Source organism: Helobdella robusta (genome assembly GCF_000326865.2).
Source record: "Helobdella robusta unplaced genomic scaffold HELROscaffold_5, whole genome shotgun sequence".
Classification (NCBI taxonomy): domain Eukaryota; kingdom Metazoa; phylum Annelida; class Clitellata; order Rhynchobdellida; family Glossiphoniidae; genus Helobdella; species Helobdella robusta.
In genome coordinates, this window is record NW_008705254.1 from 2,966,411 (window position 1) to 2,989,095 (window position 22,685).

General features: G+C 31.9%; 3 protein-coding genes across 3 annotated transcripts; 2 read left to right on the forward strand and 1 right to left on the reverse strand.

The window, feature by feature from the left end:
* Positions 1-2,047: 2,047 nt before the first annotated feature.
* Positions 2,048-7,253, forward strand: HELRODRAFT_189202 (hypothetical protein; the record flags this gene model as incomplete). The annotated part of the gene is made up of 5 exons (XM_009027269.1): positions 2,048-2,209; positions 2,790-2,876; positions 3,060-3,725; positions 4,161-6,528; positions 6,618-7,253. 5 exons carry the CDS (start codon positions 2,048-2,050, stop codon positions 7,055-7,057), a joined length of 3,723 nt encoding a protein of 1,240 aa, XP_009025517.1. The 3' UTR covers positions 7,058-7,253.
* Positions 7,254-8,440: 1,187 nt separating this feature from the next.
* Positions 8,441-8,790, forward strand: HELRODRAFT_68524 (hypothetical protein; the record flags this gene model as incomplete). Its single annotated transcript, XM_009026998.1, has 2 exons — positions 8,441-8,529; positions 8,595-8,790. Coding segments are annotated over 2 exons (285 nt in total), but the record flags the coding sequence as incomplete, so codon positions are not given.
* A 1,043-nt stretch (positions 8,791-9,833) lies between these two features.
* HELRODRAFT_189203 (hypothetical protein) lies at positions 9,834-21,481 on the reverse strand (the record flags this gene model as incomplete). Its single annotated transcript, XM_009027270.1, has 24 exons — positions 9,834-9,886; positions 10,367-10,500; positions 12,324-12,435; positions 12,664-12,746; positions 12,994-13,166; positions 13,499-13,654; positions 13,865-14,010; positions 14,109-14,253; positions 14,391-14,517; positions 14,769-14,968; positions 15,035-15,221; positions 15,306-15,519; positions 15,745-16,036; positions 16,166-16,229; positions 16,323-16,525; positions 16,621-16,788; positions 16,930-17,106; positions 17,241-17,346; positions 17,446-17,515; positions 18,290-18,371; positions 19,229-19,369; positions 19,761-19,898; positions 20,816-21,115; positions 21,335-21,481. 24 exons carry the CDS (start codon positions 21,479-21,481, stop codon positions 9,834-9,836), a joined length of 3,618 nt encoding a protein of 1,205 aa, XP_009025518.1.
* Positions 21,482-22,685: the final 1,204 nt, after the last annotated feature.

The window sequence follows — 22,685 nt, forward strand, 5'->3', positions numbered from 1 at the left end:
ATTTATGACTTTATCCATTTTCAATGATACCGATATTTTTAATTATTATTATCCAAATTATACTCATGCCTATATAAATTAATTTGATTGTGGCTATTTCTATGCTTAATTATTTTATTTACTTGCCATAGGTATGCACAGCATTTAATAAATTAATGGTAATAATTAATAACACAACATTCTAAGCGCATAAAATATAATAAATTTAAAGTACAATTTTTACAAACCTCATTGGTTATGGTGATGGGGATTCTTTAAAACTGAATGATCATGATCTAACAAGTCATGGATTGATGAATCACTGGAATCACACATTATCTTTAATAAATTTAATAACAACATGTACTACAATTTAAGAATGAGGAATATTTTGTAAAACATTAAATGAAGAAAAATTTAGTTTGAATCACTCATAATTAATAAATTTTAATTAAATTGCAAGTTATCTTGGGGAGTTTGAAGCTTGAATTGAACAAATTACAAAATTGTTTATTTTATAAAATTGATTGATAAGTTGTTTAATATATTTATTTAATTTAGTATATTTTTTATTCCCAGACCTAAGCATTGTAAATAAAAATTTTAAAACCAATCAAGCAATAGAATTTAGGATTTTAGGAACAAGTGCTGTTAGTCATTAGTGTAGTAGTAGTATATAGTACTGTAGTGGTTGGTAGTTTCTAGTAGTCTAATCTGTTAATCTAATTGTTATTTATTTCAATTAGTAATTAGAATCAGTAGAGTTTAGTTTTAGTTTAATTATTAGAGTTTAGTAATTTAATTACTAATTAGTCGTCGTTTAGTGTTGTTACAGTTAATGAGTTAAGTGTTGTTGGTAGTTCACAAAAAATTTTTTTTATTTAAAATGCAAAAAGATACTTAACCGTCATATAGCAATATCTAACCTAAAACAGCATCTAGTATCACCTTTTAAAACATTTTGAAATTTTAAATAAAAGCAATATTCCGAAATTAGTAAATATGCGATCGTAACTTTTGACTTGGACGATAAAAAATCACCCTCCAATTTTTCTCCGGAAGTAAACTCCTTGTTCGACTGTCAAAAATGAGCGAAGGCCGTTATATTTATTCTAATTGTATGTAAAAAGCCATATTGTTATAACCACGGGAATGGTCTAATTGCGCTATACTATTTATTATGCTATATTTGTAGTATAGAGACCATTGAACTTATAACATTGGTGATGGTAGTTACTAGGTCAAAGTTTAAAACACTATTATTAAAATTAATTTATGATTGTTTAGTAAATATTTTTTCTAAAAAATGAAAAAATTAATTGAAAATTGTAAAACATTAAATAAATAAATCAAAAAATGCGTGTACGAAGTTTTTTCTATCCGACTGTTCGGCAAACCCGGTTTTTGGAACATCTCTACAATCTTTTATATTTGTTTTTTTATGGCGCAACTTTGAATTCGGTAGATAAATTAACATTTAAATATCGTCTATATTGTTCTTATAAAAAAAAACGAGTCTGGTCAGTTAAGTATTTGCTACTTTTGAATAAATAAAAGTTGCTGTAGACGGCACTTATTTTATTTTTCATTAAACATTCTTTATTCAATAGTTTTTAATGAATCAGACAAGCATGGATACTGGACTGGATGATAATAATAATAATAATAACATACTTGTCTTACTTAATTTAATATTAAAGTTTTTAATTAATACATATATATTTACCATTTAGTTAGGATTACAATTATATTGGTGTTTCTGTTTAGTTTAGCTATTACTATTTATTTTATTATTAATAGCATTTAATATTAATTTAAAAACTGTTCTCTGTTTTTGTAGGTAAGGGTAGGATTAGTTAGTAGTATATGTCAGTTGTTAGTGTTAGTGTTGTTTGGTTAGTTTAGTTAGTTATAGTAAGTATAATGGGAATAAACAGATAAAAGTACTAAAACTTGAATACTCTGGACTGTTAATTTAAAATAGTAACACTAGTAGTACTAATAAGAAAAAGAAAAATAAATAATTGGCTATTTAATTTTAATATTATTTAAAAAAAAATTAAAATAAATGGCCTCAAACATTATTAGAAGTGACTTATCATCACTTAACGAACAAGAACGCCATACTAATTCCACTATTAATGAAACTGTCTCGACACCCCTGCAACGACAAGGTCATGGTCATTCTTCTAACAACAACACCAACGTTAACAGCCACTGCAACAACGAAGTATTATTATATTTAATTTATGTTTAATCATTTTCAATATTTGAATATTAATTTATTTTGAATCATTAAAGTTTTAGAAAAATGATTTAATCAAAATGCTTGATAATGCTTAAATTAAAATCAAATTGAGGCATAGAAGTTTTTATAAATGGCAATTTAGGTATATATATATATATATATGTATACATATATATACAGATATATATATATTTATTCATTCATTTTTTATTTATTTATTTATGTTTTATCACATGTCAATGTCCTGGAAATGTTAAAAGATCCAGAAAAAATTGGATGAAACCGTCTCATTGGTTCGTCACCTTATGTTAGAAAGTGATGTTAGGAAACATGAAGTAAACATTTTTCATTTAAATTCTTATCACATTTCAATGTGCTCATCTTATGTATATATATATATATATATACGTCCTACCTCGGGGAACCGGGTCTCTGGACGCAAAACGAAAATTGATTGATTGATATATATATATATATATGTTCCCCATATATATATATATATATATATATATATATATATATATATATATACATATATATGTTCATGTTATATCACATGCAGATGTCATGGAATTTTGAAAATTTCAAGGTGGAATCTAAAAATGCAGTTAATGACCTGATGAAAAAAATTGAAGAGCAGAAAGTTGAAGTAAATTCATTTTCATCAAAATTCACAAAGTTTTTTTGGGCTCATATTAAACCATATATTTCAAATTAAAGAATTTAATTTGATTTTCACTTTTAATTACTTTTTAAGTTTAATTTGTTTTATATTTAAATTGATTTCTTTTTATATTAATTTTTTTATTTGAAAAAAATGATAACCAAACAGTTTCAGAGGCTGAAAGATGAATTTGAAACTTATAAAAAGGAATCGCAGTCAAACTTTAAGTTGATGAGAGCTTCACTGGAGTTTTCGAGAAATACATTCAAGGTATTAACTAAAGAGCTGATAAAAAGCTTTTCTGACTACAATGAAGAACTAAACCGCTATGACAATGAGAATCAAGCCTCTTTTTCAGCTACTTCACCTACTAATGCACGTTTTCATGTTAAGATGAAGACCCCAGTGCCATCTCAGGCATCGTCAGACATTGCTGATAGTCAGCAGAGTGCTGATGGTCAGCCAGGTTTTCCGTGTAGCCTTCACAATCCACAACGGTCGGATTGTCAGGATTCGGTTTTTGACTTTGATGAGGAGGAATATAATAGGGAATTACTTCTTGAGTACGAAAACCCGATGGCGTTTAGTGATGATGAAGATAATCACCCCAAGTATCTTCATCTAATTCCAGATCCATTGATGTTAGGCGATGAGGATGGTAAAAATGATGAGAAATCTCTTCGTCTAATTAGAAATCCATTGAGGATAGGTGAGGATGATGATGAGGAGGATAATAATGGGATATCTCCTCATCCAGATGCAAATCCGGGGATAGTAGGTGATGACAAGGATGCTGGTGAGGATATCGTTCATCCAAATGCAAATCCGATAATGGTAAATGATGATATTGAAAATGATGATGATGATAAAGTTGATGATTGTAACAACGACGATAATTGTGATGTTGGATCTCCAAATACAAATCCATTGATATCAGGCGATGATGATGATGATGATAATAATGATAAGGAATCCCCTCATACAAATGCAGATCCGATGAGGATAGATGGTGACGACGATGAAGATGACGACGACGACGATGATGAGGAAGACGACGATGAAGATTATGTGATTAAAAGAGTTTCGAGAATTGATTATAGCAAATTTATTCCCCCCAACGTGTGCCCTAACTATGATGATGACGATGATGATGACGATGACGCTCTTGTTGGCCATTCGAGTAGTAGTGATGACGATGGCAGTGTAGATGATGATGACGATGATGATGACGATGAAGAAAATGAATTGAATGAAGATGACAACATGAAGAGCAGTACCAATTACGACAATGGTGTGAGTGATGACAATGATGTGGATGGTGACAGTGATGAGAGTGATGTTGAAGATGACAGTGATGTTGAAGATGACAGTGATGTTGAAGATGACAGCAATGTTATTGAGAATGCTGATAAGAATGATAGCACTAATGTTGTTGTCAATCTTGTGAGTGATGATAACAGTGATGTCGATGTGAGCGATGGTAAAGATGAAGATGATAGTGAAAGAAATAGCAGTGAAGGAGCCAGTGATGATAATGGAGAAATGATTGGTGATAATGAACACATTAGTGATGATAACGAAAAAAGTAGTGATGATAATGAAAAAATCAGTAATGATAATGAAAAAATCAGTGATGATGATGGAAAAATCAGTGATGATGATGAAAAAAACAGCAATAGTAACGAAAGTTCAGACGAACGGCTGAATGATTGGGATTATGACGAGGGCTACAGTTTTTTGGAAGAATCTGATGCTGGTAGTTTTTTTGATGAATATTTTTCTGACATAATCCAGGACGCAATCGCAGTTTCTCAGGATTCTAAAACCGTTTCCGTTGTAGGTGATAGTGCATCGACTACCAATGATTTTCAGTCGAGTCAATGCAATGAAGGTCGTGGAATTCATTCTAACAATGAAAATACTGCGTCGTTCGGTGATAATTCCGGTGGTGGTGATAATAAAAATGATGACGATGATATGAACGTGGCTGCAGGTGATGAAGATGATACAGAACCATGCATCACTGGAGATAACAGTGGAACTATCGATTTAGACGCTAAACTTCAGTCTAATATATCTGCAAATCTTGTTGACCCTGATAAATGCACCATTGAAAATGAGAAGGATGATAAAAAAAATAACAGAGAAGGTTATAAAACTTCAAGTAATAAAGAAGATGGTGTCAGTGAACAAAGTGAAAATATTAATAACAACAATAGTGCTGATAATAATAACAACATCAGTATTAATAATAATAATAACAACAATAGTAATAATAATGGTGATGATGGGGGTGGCGATGAAAAGGATAAGAAACAAAGTGGGAAAGTTACGACTAGCAAAGATGTTTTGAATAAAAAAGGAGAAAACGAAATTGATGTGAGAGATCCCCGTGTCAGATCCACCGATGCCATCCCTGTTGATCTCGTACATACACCGTTGCCATCTTACGAAGAAAGCAAAAATCAATCCGAATCTCGGTCTGTTAAATATCACGACAAGCTAATAATTAATTTATCTAATGAAAACCTATCAAAATTGGGTTTGCCTTATGAATTTGGTAAAAATAGTTATAGATTTAACAGTGGAGATAACGCTATTAAGTGTAACAATAGCAATCTTTACAACAACAATTATTGTAATAATAATCTTCATGATGTTAACAGCAATTGTAAGACTTATAGAAATGAATCTGCAAGACATCGTAAGATGAACGTTGGTGGAGGCTGCGGCGGTCGAGTTAATGAGAATAATGTTGGCGTTTGGAATCATAATAATAGAAATAATAATAATTATAACAATAATAATAGCGATGATGGTTGTGGTAGTAATCGTCGCAACAGTAAAGTTGACCGTGGCCATCATCGTCGTCCGAACAGTGTCAACAGTTCTTATAATTTTGGCGGGAATGTTGCCACCAGGCCTGCTGAAAATGCTAATAACATGAATAATAGTAATAATAGGAACGAATTTCCCAGTACGTCAGTGCAGTGTGTTAATAAATGTTTAGACGATAAAATATTACAAAAATGTGACAATAAATGCACCTCAATCAAAAAAATTAATGACAAGAGCAATGAACTCGATGATACTGAAAAGTTGAAGTTAAGTTTCAAAATGGCTCAGCGAAAGAGTTTACAGAATTTGTGCCTTGCCCGATCTCTACAATTAGGTGACGTCGCTGATGGGCATGAAAATATTGACACTGTAAACGAGGTTGACTGTGGTGCTACAAGGATTAGCACTTCTGACGGCACCGATGAAGTCCGTGTTGAAACTAAAGTTAATCAGAATGCCGTTGAGACAGGCGGTGCTAACATGAACGCATGCAGTGTTTCCGTGTTTACTATTAGAAGGCAAGCCGAATTGGATGAGTTCAAGAGAAAAAGGGATGAAGAAAATCTTCAAAGAAAATTAGATGAAGAAAATAAAATAAGCGCTCAGCTAGCTAGAGAGGGCCATAATTCGCAAAAGAAAACTGAATCATTGATTAACGAGAGGCGATCTCATTATGAAAGAGGAAACGAAAATGATTCTCCGCCTAGATGTGTTTCACGTGACAGAAGTTTTCATAAGTCAAGGTCACCTATCTCAAGTAATTCAGTGAGAAATATGGAAATTCGAAGTCATAGACCCAGTAAGGACCTCGAATATTTGATAATTTTTTTATTTTGTCTTTTCTGTTTGAAGATAATAAAATAAAAACATTTAAAATATTTATTTCAGATAATTTTTCATACTCAGCTGGAAGTAGTCGTCACTCAAGAAGATATCCGGCAAATTTGTCAAGGGGTTTGCCAGACAGAGCTGAAATTGTTGAAAGAGATGATGCTAGATCTACACGAAAGCACAGATATTTCAATGCACACAGACCAAGATCGAGATCTAGAGTGAATTTAAGTTATTCTCAAAACACAGAGAATCGCAAAAATGAAAAAAAACGTTCAGTCGACTCTAATAACAAAAAATTGTGTAGTGGCTTAGTGGAAACCGCTTATAACAAATCGCGATCTGTTTTGACTCCTCAGAATCCTCCAACAGCTTCTTGTCATAGCATGGAAAGACAGAAAAGAGACCGAAGCGAATCAAGCAGAAGTACTCCAGATATAACTCAACATGAGGATTATTTAAGTATCAACAACAGACAAAAACGAAGGAAGAGATAATATTTCATAAAATATTTCAAATTTGAAATTTTTTTTCTTGTTTTTAACACTTTATTTAATTTGTATAGTGTATATAGACATATTTCCGGTTCCTGTGTATCTATTTGTGACTTGTTGCATAATTTACTTAGTTTTTTGATCTTATCATTTTTTACTTGGTTTTAAAGTTTGGAATCAGTAAAGATTTTAAAATTAATCAATGAGCTTTGATGATATAGTGCAAATTTTTGTTGGTTGATTGTTGGTCGTGATATTGACCACTCGTATTTGCGTTTCTTTGAGTTATCGAAAAGTATTGCACTGAACTTCAAATTGAGATTAATTTTAATTTGTTGAACGTCATTTGATTGCTAACTCGCGCTTTTTCGCTCTGTCTACCGTTGATCGATTAAGTAAGTAAGCTGGTAAGTATTACGACGGTTCGGAGTTTACGATTTATTGAAATTCTTGTGCCTGCGGAAAAAAAATTGAAGTTTTTTCACAAAAATCGTTCTGTAGCATAGATTGACGCTTATCCTTTTCATCTGACGGCCAAAAATCAACGGATTTCTATATTCTAATTTCAAAAGCTACCCCATGTACTCAGAGTCTTAAAACACCTTTACGGTTAATGTTTTTCATTGTTTCCTTTGGCCTAACACTTCCAATTAAGTCTACTTTTAAAATTGATATTGTGAGGGAGGACAAACGTGCGAGCAAGCGTCTTCGTTATTGGTCGCGTCAAATTTGTACTTCCTATGGTTTTTTTTTATATTAATTTGGTAATTTTTGTATGTAATAATTTGTTTTATTTTTTTTAGTTTAACATTATTCATTGTTTTTATGCTCAAAATTCATTATTTTGTTGTAATACAAAAGTGTCATAAGTGAAAAGAAGACAATTAACATTGGCATTATTTTAAATTAAATAATAATATTAAAAAATAAAGATATATATTTTTATTTGATATGGGTTCTATTATAAATTCACCCGAAACAAATGGTGACTCTGCTGAGCCGTCTCAAGTAGTTCCCTTTAAGTTTAAGGCATCTAAAACAGAAAATTGTAGCAAGCGTATGCGTAACAACCAATACAAGCCAAGTTCTTCCTACAATATTTCCAAGCCTTTCACTAATTCTAAACAAACATCCACTGTATCTGATCCAGATATGGTTTGTTATCTGAAGTTAATTGGTGAGGGGTGTTGTTCTCATTTTTTGGTTGTTTAGCTAAATATTTTTAATTATTATTTTTTAAACTCATTCCAGATTCATCACATGTGTGTAGTTTTCTGCTCTCTGATCCCTGCCTATTGATTTCTGATAAAGTATAATTATATTGTTTTCTAATGATTATATTTAATGCTTGATGTTGAACAAGTTTGTAATACTTTTTGCTTTTAGTACCTTCTTGCAACAACTTTTCTTTATTTTAAACGGTGCAGCACTTTAAAGACAATGGTCTTCAATCAACAAAACTTCTTTGTAGCATTGTAAGTTCTTATTATTTAATTACTATTAATAATCCAAATTCGACTAATTTTCCTACTTTTTTTAGATACATAGCTAATGAAATGGAGGAAGATGAGGATGATTACAAGTATGAAATCTTTCCATGGGCACTAGGAGAAAATTGGAGTGAAGAGTTTGCAGTATTTTTTCAGTGGAGAGATTCCATGTTAATAGATTTGGATTTTAATGTTATTGCTGAAAAATCAAAATGTGATGAGGTATTCTATATGTACTTCATGTAAATGATAATTTGTTTTGGTTTTCAGAGAAATAATCTAATTAATTTGTTCATTATGGTTGTGTTTTATTTTTATTTTATGGTCTGTTTTGTATTTTCTTCTGTTTTTGTATTTTCTCCTGTTCATGTTTAGTTTAGTTTTGTTTATATATTCTTTTATTAACTTTGAAATATATAATTTATTTTTTGAGATTATGAGGATTGAACCTAACCATTGGGTCTGGTCCAGGGAAAGGAAAATTCATCATTCTGGTGCTAGATTTACCAAAGATTATAAAGAAAAACTTCCACGAGGCCCTCTTTCAACTCCAAAAGTGCTTTGTGATTTATGTTTAAATAGTTCAAATAGAAATGATTTTGAAATAAACAATGTGGCATGGTCACCAAAATTTGTTTTTAATTAACCGCAGTGTGGCCTAGGTTAATTGTCATACAAATGCCTTCAGTTCTTAAATTGTCTTAGTACAATTATTTTTTTCTTTATTGATGTTCTTTAGGTAATTATTTGTTGCCATTGCTATCTTATTCATCCTAATGTTTCTGTGTTAGTGTGCAAGTTTGTTCATATATAGAATATTATGTAAAAGGTTCAATGTAAGATATATATTACTATTTTATTTCGAGTTAACTTGTTTTGACAGATAATTGCTTTAGAATACAGTAACGACTAAAATATTGTCTTGTTCTAGCTAGTTTCACTTAAACTTTTGTTTTTGGTGTAAATACGTCACGCTTAAATTGCTTGGAGACTGGTGCAATGCAAGTGAATCAAGTTTAGTCAACCTTTACTGACTGAGCAATGTGTCATAGTTAACATCGCGTTCCTTGGTTTATAACTATTCTAATTTATCGTCAGTTGATGTTTACTGTTTCGTTTGACAACACTTGTCTGAAGGCGATCAATCGAAAGTTTCTTAAGATCAGATTTGTTCAATATTTTTTTAAAACATGGGAGTGATTATTCGCTTTAAAATCGACAAAAATCAATCTTAATTATTTTAAGACAGAATGAGAAATTAGCATGCGGACCGTTAATTTTTTTAATTCCTATTGTTGTTTCCTTAGAAAGTACAGCTCTGAGCTTCTGCCACTTGTTCTCTCTGTTTGATGACCGTTCATGATCATTAATCATTATGCATCAATTATTTATATATTTTTAAAAACTTACAAACTTGGAAACTTGTAAGTTTTAACTTTTATTTGTAATTGATAAATTTTTTGCAAGAGCGTTAAATTAGTAAATTTATTTTAGTGTTGTTAGTTGAGATTAAACGTATTTTTATTAAGTTTAGCACGAAATGAAAACGAAAATGAATGGAATTAAGGAGCTTCATATCGTCGTCGACCTTCACGGCGGTAGTAGTAACAGTAACATCTGGCGTACCCACAGCCAGAGTTTACCATTAATAATATAATTAATAATGGCAATAGTAATGGTTGTATGTGTATGACAAACTCATGGCTGCAAGCGGTTGTTATTTTCAAATGCATGGGTATGTCTTTATACGCGTAAGCTGCGTGTATGCGTTCCTTTCAATTGTACGAGATGAATATGTGCGTTATGGAGTAAATATGCTAACCTAGGGCGGGAAAGATGAAGTTATTGGTTGTGTGAAAGGGGCACGAGGCGAGGCCTACAGCGATGCCCCCGGGAAAGAGGGAGGCGGCGACATTATCTTGATAGCCCCAGGCGTGGCAGTTTTTAAATCCGCCTCTGGTGTGTGGTATTTGATTTTATTAACCAGATATGTCATTACAACAAAAAACAGCTGGCAACTGGCACGATTTTTTTTTATTTAAACAGCTAAAAATTATTTCCCAAACAAAGTAGAAGACGGTTAATCGGGCCACAGGTTGATCGTGCTTATCGGACCACCGATTAACCGATCATTTGATAATCGACTTTCACTGCACTCAAATTGAAATACATGCTGTCTAAAAAAATTTAAATTGATTGATAATGCTAAGACATTGCAAGTTAATTTAAATAACGCAAATAATTTGAAAAATTTCCGACAACATTCACGATGAATTCATTGATAAACTAAGCCTGCGTTATTTTAAATGAACTTTTAAAAACAGCTGAACGCTACGTTTGAATTAATGAATAACGTGTACAGTTATGAATGACTTTTGTGGGCAATGAATAATTTTCATGCATTTTAATAAGCAAACACAAAAACTATCGTACGCTATGCCATTCTTATGATATGTTCTTCACCGCCTTCATCACCATACCTTGTGCTATGGCAACTTGTAGATGCGAGGTGGCAGAATTCAATTTCTTGTTGCTCGGATTTAAAATTTTTGAGAGTAGAATTAATATCTTCAGAGTTAGGGAGCAAATTGTCTATTTCAATCTGTTTTTTGTCGTATCGCACCACAGATTTTTAATTTCCTCAATTTTGTTAGATTTGAGCCGTTGCTGAGTTTTACTCACAGTGATTTTCAGCTATCTGATGTCTAAACTACCCAGTTTATAAAGTAATGAAATCATTATTTTTAAAACTGCTGACAGGCAGAGCCAAACAAATTCTTGCATCATCGGAAATCAAAGGGTCCAAGTTGTTTGCAATCCAAGCCAATGAAATGTCGTAAATCCGCAGCTCAAAAACCAGTTATGATGGGATGTAACATCATAAGATTTTCAGCTTCCATTGAGCTGTGGTGTCAAGTTTAGAAATAATCAAAACCTTTTTTCAGTTTACCGAGCAGCACATCTTTGGCGATAGTGTAGTTGCAATCGAAATCGTGGTATTTACCTAGAGCAGGGGTGGGCAAACTACGATCAAACAAAAGGAACCACAAATCTTTGAAAAATTTTCCCCCGGGTCGGAAAAATTTGCTGTTTAAGTACATATGCGGTTCTTCATATGTAAAAAAGTTTTCAATGTGCCCCTCACAGCAAAAATTTTGCCCACCCCTGAACTAGAAACTTAAAATGACTTGAATAACTTGCCACATTTTTTTAAGAATTAAAATTTAGGTATTTATAAAATTTAAACCACTAAACTACAACGCAATCATTTAAAAACAAAACCACAATATTCCTGCAATTTTTCACAAAAAATGAAACTATTTTAAAAAATAAATAAAACAAGAAAAACGTAAATTATGTATAAAAACTGTGAGTTTGCAAAAGTTGGCCAACATAGTCAAAAACAACAATAATAATAATAACAATAATAATAATAAAGATGATAATTTTAAAGTTGTTTATCGCATTATTCAAAAGTATATGAATGAATAGTTTTTATATAACGTGTTTAAAAATTATTCAAATGCGAAATCAATTTTCTCTCAGTTTTCCTTGCTCCATGCACAGAATCCTGCAATGTTCACATTTTAAAGCCATTCAATTTATTTATCTTACCACAACGGCAATGATTTATTATAAAACAAATTAAACACGTGACTGCTAAAATAAAAACATCTTCAAAGAAAACAAATAAAAAAACAAATGAATGAATAATTATCAACGAATAACATAGCTTCACATTGAATAACAATAAATAATAGTAATTAACAACAGTTAACCTGTCACAACTGGCTGTTGAAGACATGCGGTGTGCTATGATGATTACGGTACAATCTTTGAACTCCCTGCTGATCGTCGACTGAATTAATTTGTCCGTCTCAACGTCTACGGCTGATGAAGTAACACATTTCAAATGCAGTGCAGTACAAGTTTCAAATAAGCTTTGGTCGTAAAAAGTTTACAATGTAAGAACTTTAAAAAATCAACTTTTATGATTAAATGTTAAATTTTGAGCGTAAATTTTCTTACGAAACTTTTCCAAATTTATTTTACTGAGTGGTCCTAACAAGCAATACAAACTAGAAGTACTAACAAGCAGTACTTACAAGCAGTACTAACCAGCAGTAGCTTCGTCCAAAATGAGGATTGAAGTTTTGTGGAGCAGAGTTCGAGCCAGGCACAGAAGCTGACGCTGGCCAACACTTTATGGATGAGAAATGGCAATTATTTATAAAACAATTGAACTGTTTATAAACAATATTTTTTATGTGTTTTCCTCTTGAAATAAACATAAGCAATATTGAAAAACAGCTGAACTTTTAAGAAAAATTTTGATGCACAGTATAAGGTTACCAATAATTAAAACAAATTTATTAATTATATGGCTCAGGTGTTTTGTGTAAATCAAATAAATTTTCCAACTCCAAATTCTCCAACTCCAAAAACCACCTGAAATTGTTACCATTGGCTTCGCAAAAGAAATCAAGTTGACCGGGCAGCGACTTGATGACATGAAGCAAACTGACCTGCTCCAGTGCCTTCCAGATAACTGCATCACTCTCCTTAAGCTTAGATGTCGGATCGAGGTTCATTCTTATCGTGTCACTGAATATGAACGGGTCCTGCAATTTGAATTCATGATTACAAATAAACATATGTCGTTTCAAGTATAACATTTTCCATCACCACTGACAACATTTCCATTTTCGTATTAAATCATTTAAGCATAGGATTTGTATTGTTTGCAAAGAAATAAGGGATTGATATTTAAAATATTTAGCCAAGCCAATTGAAAATGTCACAGAATGTTGCCATTGATTAGCAGTCATGTATTACATTAATAATTAATTCTTAAAAAGCAAATAATGTTCTTTAATGAACAAACAACTGACTAACAATTAACTGCAAAATTATTATAAATTACTTTGACAAAAAAAGAAATGAGCCTAAATACTTGTGACAGAACGGTTATGTTGGATCTCAATATTTTCAAAGGCAACTTGGAAATGTCATAATTATCTATGTAGATGGAGCCTTCAGACTGGCCGAAACGGAAGAGAGCTGAGATCAAAGAACTCTTGCCAGCCCCTGTCCGACCCATGATGCCAACCTGCATGTATCATGGAGACAGTTGTTCCACATGTCAAAAGCAAATTTAGTGTAAATTTTACCAATTTAATAAAGAAATAAGATTTTTCAACCATATTTATTAAAAATCACAGGTGTAAGATATAAGATATGAGGTATATGTTTTATATAAGAACCAAAGCTATATGTTTTGTATATGTATAAAACCAAACTGAAACTTAAAATTATTAACCTTTTCTGAAGGTTTTATGCTGAAGTGTATGTTTTTTAGAGCGTAATCGAGCCCTTCCTTGTATTTCATGCTGTAGTTGAAAAATTCTATTGAACCCTCTTTGAATGGTTTGACTGTAGAAAGTTTCTTATCAGCTTGTTTCTTGTCTGTTCAAGTGTTTAGTGACTTTTAATAATATATTTGAAAAATGTAATTAATTTATGCAAGTTTTTAAATAGAAAATCCTTCATCGATATAAAAAAACCTTTACATCGCTCATCATCTTCATCGTCGTCGTCGTCGTAGTCCTCAAGATCAACATGCAAATATTCCTTCATTCTTTGCAGAGACACCATCGTAATGTGGATGTTCGATGAGATCATCACAAACTGGGAGAGCGTGAAGGAGTCCTGAATAAAAAAGCTCCACCAGTGAAAAAAGTAATAAAAGGATGGTTTCATAAACTGTTAGCTTAGCATAGAAGCAAGCAACAGTTGAAAAGATTATAAAAGATTGCAACCAAAGTCAGTCATTTCGACTTAAGTACATTGATTGATGCGGCAATGCAATATCCAACAATGGATCCAGACAGCAAATCGCGACTGATGATGAAGAAGATTCCTGCCAACAACGTCAGCGCAGCTCCTATCAACTCCAAGTTTGTACCAAGCCATCTAGTTTTCAGAAATACAAATTTTTAAACGAAACATTCATTTTTTTGAAAAAACCGATTTTAATTAAACTAAACTAGTATTAGTTAATTAGAAATTCAAAAAATTTAAATATTTTTTATACCTATAATAACTATTTTGTACAAACACGTGAACATTTTTTCAACCAAAAAATATACAACTTGACGTCAAAGTTATCTTTCCAAACTTTTATGTCGAATTAGTAAAAACAAAATTTTCATTGTCGCAAAAACCTGTCAGCAGCATTGATAGCGCATTCACATGCAATGTTCTCATTGACCAGTTCTTCGAACTTCCGAACAAACATCTTTTGCTTGTTGAAAGCTTTTATCGATGCCAGCCCATCAACAGTCTCACAGACGTGTGTGTAAATGGGAGAGCGAGAATTTGAACTCAACCACTTCAATTGGCAGACAGTCGGCAGATAGAAGTGCTGAATGAATTATTAAATTAAATATATTCACAAAAAAACAAAATGAGTTACCTTTTCAATATTAACCTGTAAAGCAAGAAACAATAAAAGAAGGAGAACAGCGGCAAAGAGGAACACAGGAATCATTACGCTGACCACGATGAGCGTTCCAACCAGTGAAGTCAACAGATAGAAAGTTTGGTGAAATAGATCAGCCAGTGTACAGTCAAAAGCGTCCAAATCTTTAGAAAATCTTAAAAATAAAACAACCTTACTAGGTTTAGGAAAAGTAACAAACGTGCCATTTTCATTTGAAACTTAATTGACATGAAAACATTTTGTCATGTCATTAAATTACTTGCTGATCATAAATTTCTCAATATTCAGACAAACTTCCAAATAAAAAATATCCAAATGTAAAGCCTGCCTGTTGATGATACGTCCTGCAGAAACATCGTAGAAGAAAGTCATGGTCGATCGGATGACGCGATGGATCATCGATGAATGAAGTCTTCGTGAGGCATTTATTAACGTGTTTGTTCGAATTATGCAGTACAATGCCACAAAAATTCCTGAAAAATACATTTGTTCGAGTAAAAGTTATAATATTGCAAAGCAATATTACCATTTTTTTAATCAAACATAATATAACCATAAGTCGCTTTTATTGTTAGGACACTATTTTTTACTCATTCTTTGTACTGTTAAAAATATGTTAAATAATAATCCTAACTCAGCATTTTTTATTCTCTTTAAACTTAAGTCAAAATTGTTAGTAAAACATATTAAATTACAACCGTGTCCAAGTAGCAAGAGACCGTAAACTTTTAAATGATGATTCACGCCATTTATGTAGTCGGAGTTGAAAAAGATCGTTTGATGGCTAGTGTTGCTTCGAAATGTCTCATGAGACGATTCATTTCGTAATTCGTCGTATAACTCGGCGAGATGTTTGTCAGCAGCCAAGTTTGTAATCCAGATATAAGATATTATTTGAAATGTTTTAAATGCTATGAAACTTCCAGCAGCCAAGAAAGCCCATTTGTACTTCAACAATTTCAAGTAGAAGTTATACGTTGACCAAGTTATCTGTGAAGATAACGAAAATAATAAGCAGAAAAACTGACAAAAAATACCATGTTAGCCAAATTGTAAAAAAGTTAACTAAGCGTTTAATATAATTAATGATGTCTCTGTCTCAATATATTAAAATATGACCGTTCCCGTTGATTCGTTGTTGTAGTCTGCGGTCAAATTAAATCCGGTGTCAGATTCCATTTTCCTAATTGGAAAAATTGAGGAAAAAATCACAAAACTGGATAAAATTTTTATAAACACTATATTAACCAGATCATTTATTTATAAAACTTACAACCTGTGTTCAATTTGTTCATCACCATTTCTTTTTGACAGTTTATGTTCAATTTTTTCAAAACTGGTCAAAACTTTATTTATATATCTGCCGTTGTCCATGAGTTGCTGGTAGGTGCCTTGCTCAACGATACAACCTCCATCCAGCACAACGACCTGGTCGACATGGGGGAGTATGTTCACTGCATGAGTCACTAACAACCTGGTCTGAGTTGTATCAAATACAACATCATCAGTGGTTATAAATTGTGGAACTATTTTTTTAAAATGATTAATAAACTTCCATATTTAGCCGAGTGAACCTTGTTTTTGAGCATGCCGTGTGGTCCGATGAGGCTGTCGAAGATGTGCGTGGCGACGTGTGAGTCAACAGCACTGAGTGGATCGTCGAACAGGTACACGTCACAGTCCTGGTAGATGCTTCGGGCCAAGCTCACTCGCTGCTTCTGACCACCGCTCAAGTTTATGCCCTTTTAAAATATGTTGATTCATGCTTTAAAAATAAACGCTGCTGTTTTAGGTTAGATTCAGCCAGTGATGGGCATTCAAAAAATGTTTTACACTAAAGTTTCAAACAAATTGAAAAATTGATCACACGACTAAATTTTCACTTTTTCGCCAATTTGTGTTAAGTCTCCAGCCGGCAACTGAAGAATGTCTTCGGCGAGTGCACACGCGTTAACTACTTCATTGAACTTCTCTTCGTCGTACGTCTCACCCAGCAGAATGTTGTCTCGCAGAGATGCGTTTATGATCCACGCTTGTTGGGGCACGTAGCCCAGTCGACCCTGATATTGTATTTCAAACATTATCTTTTATAAAAGTAAAATTCCTTACAAAAATGATATTATAAGAATCTAAAATTTTGAATGAAATCAGTTGTAACTAAACTTTACACCACCACTAATTAATTAATCGTGACCTTTATTTTTACATGTCCTGAAACTCGTAGCAAATTTCCCATGACCGCTTCCAAAAGAGTCGACTTTCCGGAGCCAACTTGTCCAACAATGCCAGTCAGTGATCGGCTAATGACGTTCAAGTTGAAACTGTGATATGAAGTGAAAATATTTAAAAAATTTGTTTCAATATTTAATGAGAACATTTAACATTCTATAATTTCTTACTTTTCCAGAACTAAATTTCCGTTTTGATGCCGTTTGAAGGATCCGCATGTTATTCTTACTGGCAGTTCATCTTAAACGAGGGAGTACAAATTACAAAAATTCACAATTTATATCAATTAATCGATGACCTAGTTAATAAAGCGGAATTTCCGCGATGTTCAACAGCGCTCCTCAATGAGTTTTTCTCAAACAGATCGATTTTGAGATCCGCTCTGAACTTCGTAAGTGATGAAGAATAGTAAAGTAGAGATTTCCAGAAAAAAGAGCCACAAAAAGCAAAATGCAGATTCTACATAAAAGCATTTAACACGGGTTAAGAAAAAGTGTGAAAGTGTGAATGTGTTTTGGTATAATTAATATAGCTGTTAAGTATTGAGGAAATAGTTTAGATTGAGACTTGTGCATGTACATTAATGTACAAATTTTAAAAATTATCCTATAATTTTAAAATATATAGCTCTTGCAAAAGAAGAAAATATCGATATATATAAGAAAAGATATGGTCACGAGAAATTAAACGAGCAGCTTCAATTAAAGGATAGAGTGTAGAATTAGAAAGACCATAGTAAAGCAAATTACAATAATCAATCCTAAATAAAACTTAAAAAAACAAGTAGAAAAGTAGAATCGTCAAGAAAAGGGAAATGTCTTTTCATTCTACCAAGATGATAGTAAGAACTTATAGCAACACTTAATCTGGAAAGAAAGAAAAATGCTAGAATCAAAAATAAAGTCCAGACCACAAAATTTATGAGAAACTTCAAATGTTATAGAAACATTTTAATGGAAATAAAAAAAATTTGTTATTCTATATATTTTATTAAACATCGAATGTATAAATTACCATTGCTGATGAGTTTTTCTACATAAGGTGTTCGATTTGGCAACTTCAAAAATTTTTCCAGTCTGCTTACAGCAACTACATTCTTTCAGATATCAATTTAAGGTTTGTGAAACATAATTTTAAAAAAAACATTTATGAAAAATTATGGATGTTGCAAAAGATGAATTGATTATCAGTTACGTAAAATAATTATTTTAATTTATTATTTGCGAATTTTATTGTGATTTTCAGTTCAGTAACATACATCGGTTGAAGTTGCGAACAAATTTTAAGCTTTAAAATTTTTACATTGAACAAATTCCTGTAATGCTGTGACTGGGTTCGACGGCGAAGAGATCCTGTTCGATGCCCTTAATCGCGTGTGTGGCGTGTCTGTTTATTTGTTGTGATTCTTCTGACAGATAATAAAACATTCCATAAAACTTTCGAAAAACTGCACTAGGTTATACATAAACACTTTACACCAAATATGATGGTTCATTCATTTTCCTCCTCTTCATCAAAATAAGTATCTTATTTAACATCATTGATTACAATTGTGAAAATGTTTGAGATATTATAAATGTAATAACTAGTCAGTGCAATCACGTTTATAAAAAAAATAATATTCTGATTGAAGAGTTTTTTGAAAAGATAATTTTATTGAGATGTATCAGCTCAAAATTTCACATTAGCGCCATCTTTTCTAAACAATAATGAATGAAATTTACAAAAAAAAGTCACGAAAGGTAAAATAATTGTAGTTTAACAAATAAACTATACTTTGTATGAACTTCTGATAGAAAAAAAAAATCAAAAATTCTTTAGCACTTCAAACATTAAAATGTTCATCCTATCCGGTAGGCGGTCCAGTATATTTTGCATTTATAAGTCTCAGTTTCAACTTTGTCTCGACAAACTATTTTTACGAAAAAATATGACCAGAGAAGTTTGATTAACCTTTGCTATCAGGTTGATAATGATAGGAAGAAGGAAGAGTTCATGTTGGATGACATTGAACATCGCGAATGACGTGAAAGCTCTCCTAGCGTCCAAGTGACCGATCCAACGGGAATAAACGGCTAAAGTTGTAAAAATAACCTGGAAATTGAGTTGGAAATTTTTTTTTTTGTCAAATTGAACATTTTTTATTAACAGAATATAAAATATTAGAATTTTTACCAAAATGTCAACTAAATTTTATTAATCTTTAATTTACATTTTAACGATTTAAAACATAAATTAAAAACTTTAAAAAATTAATTTTAATTCAATTAATTCTAAAATTTATATTTTGAAATAAAAGTGTTGTAAAAATTGACGCCAAGTTATGATGTCATTTCGCACGCTTATGATAGAATTATTTTATGATCCCAAAGGCTGCACATTACAAATTCCACATCTGTTGATGCAACCATCATACTTGTTAACAAAAGCGTTTCTATATATGTTAGAACAGCATAAATTATAAACTTATAAAAACCAAACTGACTAAATTGGGAACAAACAAGGAAACGGACAAGTTGGAGCTGTTAAGGTAGAGAAAGTTTTTAAGACTTTTTAATTCGTTTGCTCGGATGTCCGTCAATTTCTTTTCAAACACTTTCTCCCACGTGTGCAACTTCAACAACTTTCCAAAATTTGCATCAAATATTATAAGTTTCAATTTAAAAATATTTAATATAATTGTTGTTAATATATGTGAAATCTTTCATTTTTTCAATAACTAAAAAGAAGCAAAACCAAATAATACCGAAATAATACAATAATTAAAATCATGGAGTAATGGCTAATATGCCTGGCATTGTTGAAACCAAGGACAGCGCATGAAATATGCGCTTGATGAGTGGGGAAAAGATTGCATTGAAATCCTATCTCTTTCAAGAGAAACATTAATATCAAACTAAGAAAGAAATAGATAAATCATGAAAACGGTCCGTGAGCAGAGAAAGTAATTCACAATTTATACAAAAGATAATAGCATTCCCATACATCAAAATAAAGCAGCAATTATTATATAGAATTTTCGTTGGGTTAATTTGAAATAAAATTAAAAAAGTAGGTGCAGTGGCAAATCTAGGACGGGGACGAGGGCAGTATTTGTATTTAATGTCAGTTAAAGTCATTGTTTAAACCAAAATAGTGCCGTTTTGATTTGACCAAAAAATTACGTGATAAGCAGAAAAAGGTTGTCAGCCGGAAATGTTGGCCCCTCGTAAAAATGTTGCCTCCCGGTCAACAATTAAACGCATTTAAACATTTTCTAAAATTCTCCGCCGGTTAACGTTTGAAAATTAAAAAAAAATTTGGCTCCCCTGCCAAAGTTGTCTAGATCCGCCACGGAATAATATGTGCAACAGCTTTAGATTAAATCGGAGCATACGAAGAACCTTTATGTTATGTATGATTTCAGAAAGGAGTTTCAGTCTCTGGTCTTTCCAACTAATCTGCGACAACTTTTCAAGCAATTTAATTTTAAATAATTAGCAACTAAGAAGAGCATTAAATTTGATATAATTTGAAGTTAATGAACAAATAATTTAAAACCTGAAAATTTTTTAAAAAGTTAGAAACAACGGCTTCTATGATAATTACAAGAATAACAATGCCGATGAAAGCAAAGACCGCCTTCCCAAGAAGATACCACTGTATTACGACGGCAACGCATATTTGAAGTGGAATCGACCAGATAAGGCCGATACTCGCACAGAATTCAGCAAAAATGTGAACGTCTGTTGAGAGCAAATTTATAATTTCTCCTGCTGTCGTTCTGGAATTTTTTCGCGCATCTTTGGCAGCATTTTTAATATTGAAAGAATATTCACCGCTCAAATCCACAACCATTAACTGTCAAAAACCAAAAAAAATTCAATTATTCGCTATGATGTAAACCTATTTTTATTATTGCGTTTGGGCGATGTGATGAAATAAATATCAACAGTTCATGTTGTCATTACCACGTTTTATGTTTGAAAAAGTCTGAGTTACAAATAATCATATCAAATGTTCTTATGTTTTTAATAAACTTTCAGATATAAACGAAAATTGAATTCAATTAATGCAGACCTTCTCATAGATGGCAGAGAGCAGCGTTGATATAATTCCTAAATTGACTTGTGTGGATATGAACATTTTTCGCTGGAAAAACATTGACTCCAGCATGTAACACACAAACATCGTGAAAACTATCAGACCGCCATTCCATTTCGGCATGGATTTGTCTTCGAAAAAATCAATGAAAACGCTGAAAATTGACAGTAACTTATATTATTTGTGAAACCTTCTTGTTTATTTCGAAAATAATTTTAACTAACCCCAGCAATGCAGGCATAACATCCATTAACGCAATGTTAATTAAGAGGCAGAGATTCATGAAAAAAATTTTGAAAGAAAACATCCGAACAAAAATAAAAAATAAAGACGAGCTGAATCAAATTTCAATTTTTTTTAAATTGTTTAAACACCAACCAATTATATTCAAAAAACGAATAACCTATTAAAACTCCAGAGTCGATTGAAATAATTTCTACAGTACTGAGCATCTAAATCTTCATTTACTCTCCATATATCGGAAATTGAGATGCTTCGCTTATAGCCTTTCAGTAACAAACTGCACGCAATGAGGTTTTCATATGGAATAAAAAAATATGAAAATTACTACATATTTATTGCGTAAGAATGCTGTATTTAAAAATTTTATTTAAAAATCTAAATATATCCAACATATTTAATTATTTAATATATTATTAAATTAATATTATTTATGCAGTTGCGGGCTGTCATTGCAGAAGAAAATCCTGTTACTAGTAAAAGCTCTTTCAAAAATTATAAAAAAGATAAAGGTCTATTTTTTCTCTTTTCTAGACTTGCCTCAAAAGTATCAACAAAACTCCACATACATTGGAAACCACGCATCCTAAGCAGTGCAGATGCTAAATATATCTATTGCATTCGATACCAGTACCTACAAAGCACGGAACAGGACTAGGCGTCTTTAACCATTACGCTTTAACTCTATAATTGTAAAAAATATGGTCCTTAAGGAAGCGTGTTAAGATTAGTTTGCTTTTCCATCGAAATATTATGATGTATATTTTATTTTACTGTTTAAATTTTAATGGGAAGTTGTTTGAACTCTGCCAAAACAATCGTCGTCCTACAAGGTGACGAGCTCGGACAATATAATTGCTCTGGCATGGTTTGCAAACTCATGACCATCCTGAGATCGTCCAAACCCAAAGTCAAGTTCACGACTCGACCGTTCAATGCAGCATGTCTATCGGTGTTGCTTTATGGTTGCAAATTTTAGTCAATAACAGAAGACATGAAGCATAAACTTGATATCTTTGCAGAAAATAATATTGATCCCCATGCTAAATAACAACCAAGCCCAAGCTCACATGACCAACAAAGAGCA